Raw genomic sequence first — 10,181 nt, 5'->3', positions numbered from 1 at the left:
AGAAAGCTGAAAATAAGTCAATTTATTAAATAAAATAAAATTAAATTTATTATTAACAGTGACCGATAAAGAATGTCTGTGTAAATTTCTTTTTGATCTACGAATCAATTTTAATAGAACTATAAGTAAATAAATTAAGTTATTTGACAGAACAAAAGTCCTGTTTGAATATGTTGATACTATTGCCCAAAGTTGAGATTTAAATGTACCTTACATTTTTTTCTAGAGACACCATTTTGAACGCCTCATCCCTATATAAATACTTCATCTACAAGAGAACGAGTGAGTGTGCAAGGTATAAGATATTGTTTTATTGTTGTGAAAAAAAAAAATAAAATAAAAATGGGTTACCTTCTAAATTTTGTGTGACTTCAGCGACGGTATCGCTAAATACACTAAACAGACACATTAGATGGATGTCGTGTTATTCTGCCATAAAATCCTAGGCATACATACATAATAATACATGCAGATAATTTATTTTCCCCAGTTTATGCACTTCATAACATAATAATATGTGTAAATATGCAGGCTCTGCTGTTATCATCGCAATACCACATTTCCTATTAGGCATGACAGAATTTAAATGTCAATTGGAAATAGGAATTGGAGAAAAGCAGGCCTTGTTTGCTACATTTTTGGATATGTTAATTTAAAAATTTGATATTTTATTTGTTACAAAAAATTGTAAATTTTGGTCTTAACAATTGGAGAATCAAAATTCCGACATGAGTGTAGGCTGCTACGTACAATGCAAACCTGTGAATCATGAAAAAGGAGAAAGTACTGGATGGCGTGGTACTTTTTTCTATCCCGGTGGTGGTACCTATAAGGGATACTGGACCAAAAGTAAGCAAGACCATTATGGTGTAAAGATTACAAAAAAGGGTATGGCTTATGATGGACAATGGCTTGATGGTAAGCGCCATGGGTTTGGAACGATGCGTAAAAGTAAACCGGATGGTACTTATGAAAAGTACTACGTTGGAGATTGGAAATGTGACAAGAAAAGCGGTGAGGGTAAGCAATTCTTTCCAGATGGCGTTTATTATGGTTGGTGGAGAAATAATAGGCGTGACGGTCTCGGCATCATGTGGTTTGAGGATGGTACTTGTTATCTAGGAGAATGGAGATCTGATTATTATCATGGAGTTGGTGTATTCTTTTATTGTAAGTTGATTTAAAAAAAATGTTTAATTTTAAATGCAATTAAGATATATTTAAATACTTTGTTTTAGTAAATGGCAACCGTTATGAAGGACATTACGCGCAAGGTCTCAAAAATGGCGAAGGTACATTTTATCATAATCATACAGGACAAATACAAAAAGGAATGTGGGAGAATGATATATGCAAAACATCAATGATAATTGATGAATTTCGTAATCAAGTTGATCATCCCTCCGAATATCCAATACCGCCGGTATATAATATGTATATTGTTCAATGTTTTGTAATTTATAAAAATGTTGGTTATTTTTAGTTGCGCCTTGTTGATCCCAATAAGTTAATAAGAAACTTTTTCCGTCCATATATGGTTAATGCAGACAAACCACCAAAATCTTTACAGGTACAGATATAAAATTGAAATCGGTTTTGTATATAATAAGTTTAATAATATTTCAAATTTCTTAGGAACTATTATGTATTAAATTTGTACAAAAGTTCAAGCGACTTAATATGATCGATCCCAAAGGTAAATGGTATACAAAAATTCAATTCGATGACCCAAAATATATATGCACTTGTAAAGAATTGGAGAAACCTATTGTGCTGCGTCAAAGAATACCTAAATTGTAATCTATTACTGATATATTTCAATTAAAGTAATTGCAAATTGGATATATATATATATTTGTTAATTGCTTTACTATTCTGTATAATAAAAAAATACTGATTTAGATCTCTAACTATAATGGATTTATTTTATAGATGAACTTTTATTCTAATAAGTTATTGTAATTATTGCATTGATATTTTTTTAATCGATCTCCAATTGTCTAGTTTATTTATTCTTGAGTAAGAATCTCTAGATATTGTTGTCAATGCGATTGGTTTCTTTACAGGCTATTATATATAAGCTATTGTTATATTTAAATATTTGAATAATTTCTCCATTGAAAATTAGTTGTTTAAGCGTTGTGCCTACGATATTCTTTTTATTAATCAATTTTTTTAAAGAATAATTATTCTATATGCATTTACAAATAAAATATATAAGTTCAGAATTTTATAAATGGTATGGGTATATTTTATTTATTTTTTAATAAAAATTATTTGTATATATAATATAATTCTACTTATTTTGATTACATATATTCATATCATAAATTCTTATGCAATTTTATTAATATTTTTATTATACTAAACACAGTATACATAGTTAATTAAATAATTATATAAATAAAAAATACTAAAAGAAAAAAATTTTATTTTATTATAATTTATTGAAAATTGAAAGAATAAAAAATTAAGTTTAAATTTTTTTTTATCTTACAAGATAAAAATGCGAATCTCTTTCAGTATTGTTATATCATATATATGCTATTGCTTTTAAGTATAATAGTAAAGTATGATTATTAAATAAAATATGTAAATAAAAAAAATAAAAATAAAAGTGATGTTAAAATCAGAATATTTAATTTAAAAAAATTTTTCATTTTTAAAAATTTAGCATATAAGACAATTATTCAAAATTAAATATAAAAAAAAAATTTAATAGTTATGTATAAAATAATGGTTATTGATTAAATAAAAATAATTATTTAAAAAATTAATAATACAAAGTGATAATAAAACTAGGAATATATGAAAATTAATTTTCAAAATTTTAGTGTTGTAAAATTATTTTATATATTAATTTAAAGTATGCTATAATATTAAAAAATAACTTATGTTACTGCTTTAAAGAATATTTTCCAGTAAAAAATTATTTTTTTTGTATTTTAGTTATAAATTAATTTTTAAAATATTTTTTTTATAATGTATGACAGTTTATAAAAAAATATTTTGTTTTTAAAAAAAATATATATTTTTATAAATAAATAACTAAAACCTTTGAGATTTGTGGAAGTGTTTTAATTTTCTTAATGTGTGTAAAGTATAATTATTGTAATAATTATTAATTCCGATATATAATGTGGGCAATAAACTTCTTATATAAAATTTTACAAAAATATTTTTACAAATACTTATATTTAAGAGTAACACATTATCAGTTAGTAATAAAAATTCAATAATTATTGTTTCTAAAAAATTTACCAACTAAATAAAATTAGAATTTCGTTTGCATATTGCAAAGTTAAAAATACGGTGTACAATATCACAATTGCATATTTAATATAATAAACTAATAAACTAATCGAATGAATTTATCATATAAAATATTACACATTTACGTCTTTTGTATTTTAATTCGTATCAATATTAATTAAACATATTTACGATTTACGATTTACGATCTACGATCTACCATAACTTAAAAATTAATCCTAATTATGAATTAAATATTGTTCACACATGTGTGTTCATAACCTAATCGCTAACAACAAATTATATGCAAAAATACTCGTTTTTCAAGACAGGCTTTAAAGTTGTATGGACTTTATTGGAAGTTAGACAATTTCGCCACTTGCAGCGTAATTTAATCCATTATTTCGATGTTGATGATGCTCCATATGATCTTGCTCCATTTGCTCCTTCAGTATCTCTAATTCTCTTATGCCGGACACAGTTACTTCATACTTGTGTGTCACAAGCGAGCGGTAAAAATGTATAGCAAATGCAAGGAAAATTACTAGTACCGGAATGAGCACAATACACGCTGACCAAGCAGCCGGTTGGCTTAAATCGTAAAATTTCACCCAGCACAGAATAGCAATCTCTATTAGAAATAATATTAGGCCCAGTAGAGTTGAAAATGCCCAGGCCGTCTCAATGTACCAATGTAACCTCTCATGCGGTGATTCGTGCACTAACGAAATGCTGTGCAGATTGCAGACGGTTTCAATGTTTGGAAGTATGCACGTGCTTATCATAAGTGCCAACATATGTACTGCCACGAGCAGCGTAGTACAAATCGCGAAGGCTACTAGCATACCAGCAGGAACGTCAGTGTCATTATTTAATTGAACCTCAACCATTGCCACCTAAAAAAGAAGAGAAATAAATAAAATTAAAAAATTAAATAGTAGTATTAGTAGAAATTAATTTTAGTATTTAGTACCAAATGTAAGAGAAAGATTTTGTTTATTTGGTAACCAGCGCACACACTAAAAAGAACGTTAGCCTAGATATTCAACAAAGTATCACTCTTGCCAACAGATGCTACTTCGGGCTAAGTAGGTAATTGAAAGAAAAGCCCTCTTTCGACAAAAAAAAAAATTACGGTCTACAAGTCTCTTATAATATTTGCCCTATTTTATAATGCAGAAGCTTGGACAATTACCAACAGTGATGAGAAGGCGTTAGGAACATTCGAGAGAAGCATTCTTGGGTAGATCTATGGTCCCATACGCGGGCTAAGTAGGTAATCGAAAAAAAGCCCTTTCTAGATAAAAAACTTACGGTCTACAGGTCTCTCATAATGTTTGTCTTATTTTATAATGCAGAAGCTCGGACAATTACTAACAGTGATGAGAAGGCGTTAGGAGCATTCGGGAGAAAAATTCTTCGCTATATCTATGGTCCCATACGTGTAGGCAACGAGTATCGAATTAGATGGAACTATTAGCTATACCACGATATTGACACAGTTAACAGCATAAAAATTCAGCGGTTTCGCAGACTTGGCTATGTCATGCAAAAGAAAAAAATGCTACAGCTAGATAAGTGTATGATTCGCTACCCGCAGGTAGAATACTTCCATCGCATCTTGGAAGGACCAGATGATTAACGATATGGAAACGCTCGGTACTACTAGCTGGCGACAGCAAGCCACTGATCGAACTGGCTGGTGCAGGCTACTGAATGTCCAATCAAGCAAGTAAGTAAGTAAACGTTAGTAGTAGTTGTTAGCAGTGCTAGTAGAAGTAGTTAGTAGTAGGAGTGCTGATCGTAGTAGTATGCATAATAGTCTGATATTACTAATACTTGTCAGTAGTATTTATTCTTCTTAATTCAATTCGAGTTATTTAAAACTACATTTTAAACTTATAAGCTTCATAATAAATATATATTGAAACAAATAATTGGTTATACAGTAGTATAAATATATTAAAGATGGGTGTCAGGACTTTCGTACTCTTGATATGGCATAATGACACCCAAGGTGAAACGATGCAAACTTTAAACGGAATAATTGTTTGATATTTATCAATGATGCTGTGTTGACAATTGTAAAAGAGCAATCTCCCATAAAATTAACGTGGTTTTTAAAAACCGGTAAGCTTGAGGTATTTCTTCTATATAATCAATCATGGAATTATATATTTTTGTTTATAAAACATTGACCTTTTGGTAGTTGCTTAAGTTTAGAGTTTCGTGTCTTCAATTTTTTTTAAATTTTGAATTTATGAATTTAAATATATATATGAATAAAATGAACTTAGAGTACTAACTAACAGATTATATACTCCATAATCTACAGTTCTAATCCATAACTATACGGGAATGTAGCTGAGCAAATGTAGCTATAACTTAACGATTTCAATCCTAAATACGACGAAAAATCTTAAATGGGCGGATTGGGATATCTATATAACCAAAAATAAGTACACTAACAGTTGAGAGTTCCAAGCAAAAAGAAATTTTCAAAACAGTAAAGAAATATACTAATCGCATAAAAAAACGTTCAAATCCATTGGCAATGGATCTGAGCCAACCTCGAACATCTTTATAAGGCTAAGATAAAACCGGCAAAGGATTTTCTTGATGTTTATGTTTTGTCTACAGTACAAATACATAATTATATTTAAATTCATCTAAAATAGCTTTATTAAAACTATTTTCTATTTTTAAGTAAATTAGATAAAGGTTTTTCAACCGCCGGTCTGCGAATCGCTAACGGTCCACATCATTTTCACCATTGACCTGTGAAATATTATAATTTCGTATTTCGTATATACCATGAAAAATACATGGTATATCTTAACGGTTCTTTAAAAACGCTTTGGATCGGAAAGTAGATAATATATTAACAGAAAAAGTGGAAACAATTTAGGAATCCTTTAGCAACGATTTCTACCACAGGAAAGTTATAAGTATAAAGTAAAGATAAAACTTGGGTTTCAGTAAAAACATTGTTAACGTTTAGAATATTCATCAGACTATACCGGAAACCATCTGAAGAGAGTTGAAATAAGAAGACTTCTCTTAGGAGTCCCCATCCTTATTTATAACCCGTTTACCTTGGTTATAAATAGCAAAAAACTGACTTCAACAAAATAAAAATTAAAATATTTCTAATATAGTTGGTTCTCATGTTCAAATTAGCATGTTGAACAACATTAAAATTAATGTATATGCCATCACTATTCAATGTGATTAATTTCTGTACTAAAATTTATTGTAAAGACAGTATCTATGTATCTTTTATATATGTACATTCACACATTCGTATATTCGAAAATATCTCACTATTTTTTTTTTGTGGTTATTGTAATCTTGCCAAAAAATTTGGTAAATAGTTTTTGTGAATTACTTTTATGTGGCAGCCAGACGAACATTAGACAGATAGACAGATTGGAGTAAGTAGATACTTGTAGAATAAGATGGATGATATCGAAATCATCGAATAAAAATTGCAAGACAGGAAGTGAAGCATGTAAACATTTTGTTATAATTTAATCACGAGCATAAAATAAAGTATATAATGAAAAGTATAAAAAATACACGAATAATTTATTGTTTTCTATAAATCAAATTTTGTTTTTAGATTTTGCTCGAGTTCAAGGTAAAAGATGTATAATAGGGAAAAAGTGCTAAATGTTACATTCTTGATATATCTTAGGACCTTTTGCGTTATTATAATTTTATTTTTTAAATCGAAAATGTAAATTATTGTTAATTAATTATCAATTCAAGTTTTACGACTAGTTTCACGAAGACATTCCAGAAACAATCAACTACAATTACCAAGTACCGCTTAGTATTTTAGTTGCAGTTCCACCGTTTATAAGGACTGTGAATTATAAAAGAAAGGACAAACAACAAAAATAATCATAAAATATATTTATAACTAAAAACGGATTAATATTAAATTTATTTATTTATGTTGAAGCTATTTGAGTCAGTGCACTTGAGCACTTTTACTCTTTCTTAACTTGAGCTATTTTCAAAACCCCTCTTTACGCCTTGACTGGATTATTGTTTATCACTTCATCAGACTAAGCAATAATTAACCTCAGATGTGCATACCTCCCCGAGGAGCCTGTAACTAATATATAATTATTTTTCAATATTTCTTTGGAACATTATATGGATTTGGATTTGCATCAAAACGGAAATCCCGTTTCCCAATTAGTGGAATGATGTTGTTGACAATTGCAGCTTTACTTGTCTAAGTAACGTCATTTCCATAGTTACTTATGTTTACTATACTATTGCCCGAGATCGTTATATGGTCCGAGAAAGCTAAATAATTACCTTATTCATTTATCTAGTCTATAGATATATCCAAAGTAAAGGGAAAAGGGTATCAGATATGTTGATGACTTAGTCTTATAGTCTCTAAAACTAGATTATATGAAATTACTAGTATTAGTTAAATGGACTCCATGCCCGGTAAATTATTTAATAACATTAATTGTTTAATTGGTGGAGAAATATTGTCGACATTAGTTACTTTCCTAGGTACGTGGTATTGTAAACGCTAGAAGTTTCTCGCTTTTTGTACCGCTTTAGTTGTCTTCGCGTTATTTCAACCTTATTCATTGATTATTTCTTTGTATCGAGTGTGTATAAATATATTTCACTTTTCCATAGTAATAGATCGACCCAAGAATTTAGCTGAATAATAACAAAATAACTTTAAACTTTGTTTTGAAATCGTCAACCGTCGTAGCCCCGTTAAGTAAATTCAATTTAAATTTTTTATACCCAATTTTTTGTGTAAAATGCCTAAGGCCTCAACAAGCTCACATACTGTCACTTGTCGATCAGTCAAAACCATTATGTTGTTGTTGTTGCAACTCGCTGGAATCTGCTTTTAAACTCCCGTTCGGGGGTAGTGAACGGCACTTGTAGTCGTCGCGCTTGACGAGTGGCTCCAGGACATGAACCCTACCGTTCTTGAAACCATCAAAATATTATCGCGGTTGTTGCTGTTATGACTCATAGTAGAACCCCGACAGTCTGACAATATCGTATATATTATTGAAGATTTCTAGCGTAGCAACCCTAATCGAGTCACCTGAATAAAATGTAACAAAAGCGGGTATACAACCATATTTAAATATATAAACCCAGTTGTCTACAAACGTATGTGAGGGTGCAAATGTGTTATAAGCATTATTCAAATTGACTTTGTTCACTTTGGGCGTGAAACCTTTCATACGTTGTTTTTGATCAGTGCGATAAGTTTGTCTATCATATACAGAAATGACGCTACGTCATAAATAGCTGAAAAATATTGCTCGACAAAAAGCATTTTGTTATCACCATGCGGGCGATTTTAGTACTTTTTCCAACAATTTATTGAGCTGTCACCGTATTTATATCACAACATCATTATAAATTTTTTTTCACAAACAAAAAAAAAAGTTTGTTAAAACTGAATATATTTCAACACTTCTAAGGTAAAGATGCAGGACTAAAAATGGGTGTACTGTTATATAGGTATACATTTAGTAAAAAATAAATCATTTTTAAAATAGAAGAAAAAAAAAATAAACTCACCATTGCAAATCCTGATAGTAGAGCTGATGTTTTGCTGGAAGCTTTCAATTTGGCTCTGCTTAGTTGTAATTTTCGCCATGATAGATAACTGGGCGAATGTAGATCGTCCCCAGATTGCGACATGCTGCTACTGGCGGTACGTCGGGGCTGTAAACGAGAAAATTGTTGAAATGTACGTAATTGAAATGGTGTTGCTGTAGGCAAAGACTGTGTTAGAAACGATTGTGGCGGAGCTGTTGTTGACAATGAATTGCCACGATTTGAGCTTGAACTTGAGTTTGAATGTAAATTATAAAACCGTGGAATTGGCGAATTGGCACTAAAACTTTTATGTGATATCGTACCGGGACTACCGCTGTGAGTTGAATTCGATAGATGACTATGGAACCGTAACGGTCGACACGAATCACAAAAGCTATAATCGTGTGGTAAGTAGTTATGCGTATTACTACTTATAATATTGCTGCCTCCAACACCACAGCTATTGCCACCAGCGTTAATATTTGGTGGCAAAGACAAGGGCGCAAGTCTAACCTTCGAGCCTGATAAATTTGAAGTGATTGGTGTTGCAGCCACAGCCGCAGCAGCTGCTATTGCGGCTGGAACTATTCTTGATGTAGTGGATTTTCCTGACACTTGCAAAGGTAATGGCACCGATTTTTGTACTATTAAAGGTACTGATGCGTCAAGAGCTTCGTTGCTCTCGCCCGGTACACTGTCGAGCGCGGTCTGATTTAGCAGGAGACTGCTATGACTGAGATTCGTACTGGCATAGCGAAGACTCGCGTACATCTCGTCGTAGTCTTCGTTATTTATTTGATGTACTATGTCTCTTTGTTGTTGTTGCTGTTGTTGTTGTTGCTGTTGCCGTTGGTATTGTTGTTCGTGGTTGCAGTTAATACGGTAGTTGGACATTAGAAAAAGTGGAACGTAGCCAATTTGGGGCCGAGCGTATGCTCACTAATATTTAAAATGTTTGAATGAAAAGCTGTTTCTTGTATGCAGATTTCGGCTAATTTCAATAATTAATATTATTTAATTTAATTTTATTTTCTTTTTTGTTTCACTTTTTCTCTATGCACATTTCTAATATATTTTAAAAATCAAATTTTTCCTGGGCACTGTTTTAATTAGAAATCGTTATGATTGCTTTTAATGTCACATAAACACTAAAATAGTTTTGTTTCGATTTTAATAGTATTTTTATATATATTTTTATGCTGATACATTTTATTTTAATTTATTTGTTTACAATTAAACTCATTTAAAGCGAAATTTATAAAATAGACATATGTTAATTTTAGATTAACTGAGTGGAAAAAAAATGATTAAGATGGGTGTGAAGG

At 30.3% G+C, this 10,181-nt stretch overlaps 2 protein-coding genes across 2 annotated transcripts; one reads left to right on the top strand and one right to left on the bottom strand.

The window, feature by feature from the left end:
• The first annotated feature begins 667 nt into the window (after positions 1–667).
• Positions 668–1,851, top strand: LOC119682155 (MORN repeat-containing protein 3-like). The gene is made up of 4 exons (XM_038095517.1): positions 668–1,170; positions 1,239–1,423; positions 1,484–1,570; positions 1,636–1,851. Exons 1-4 carry the CDS (start codon positions 729–731, stop codon positions 1,798–1,800), a joined length of 879 nt encoding a protein of 292 aa, XP_037951445.1. The 5' UTR covers positions 668–728; the 3' UTR covers positions 1,801–1,851.
• Positions 1,852–3,443: 1,592 nt separating this feature from the next.
• LOC119683565 (calcium release-activated calcium channel protein 1-like) lies at positions 3,444–9,972 on the bottom strand. Its single transcript, XM_038097281.1, has 3 exons — positions 9,370–9,972; positions 8,836–8,982; positions 3,444–4,148 (listed from the first exon to the last, which is right to left on the bottom strand). Exons 1-3 carry the CDS (start codon positions 9,748–9,750, stop codon positions 3,615–3,617), a joined length of 1,062 nt encoding a protein of 353 aa, XP_037953209.1. The 5' UTR covers positions 9,751–9,972; the 3' UTR covers positions 3,444–3,614.
• Positions 9,973–10,181: the final 209 nt, after the last annotated feature.

This window comes from Teleopsis dalmanni, chromosome 2 (genome assembly GCF_002237135.1).
Source record: "Teleopsis dalmanni isolate 2A chromosome 2, ASM223713v2, whole genome shotgun sequence".
Lineage (NCBI taxonomy): Eukaryota > Metazoa > Arthropoda > Insecta > Diptera > Diopsidae > Teleopsis > Teleopsis dalmanni.
The sequence above is the reverse complement of the archived record's forward strand: the minus strand, read 5'-3'. Positions and strand labels throughout refer to the sequence as shown.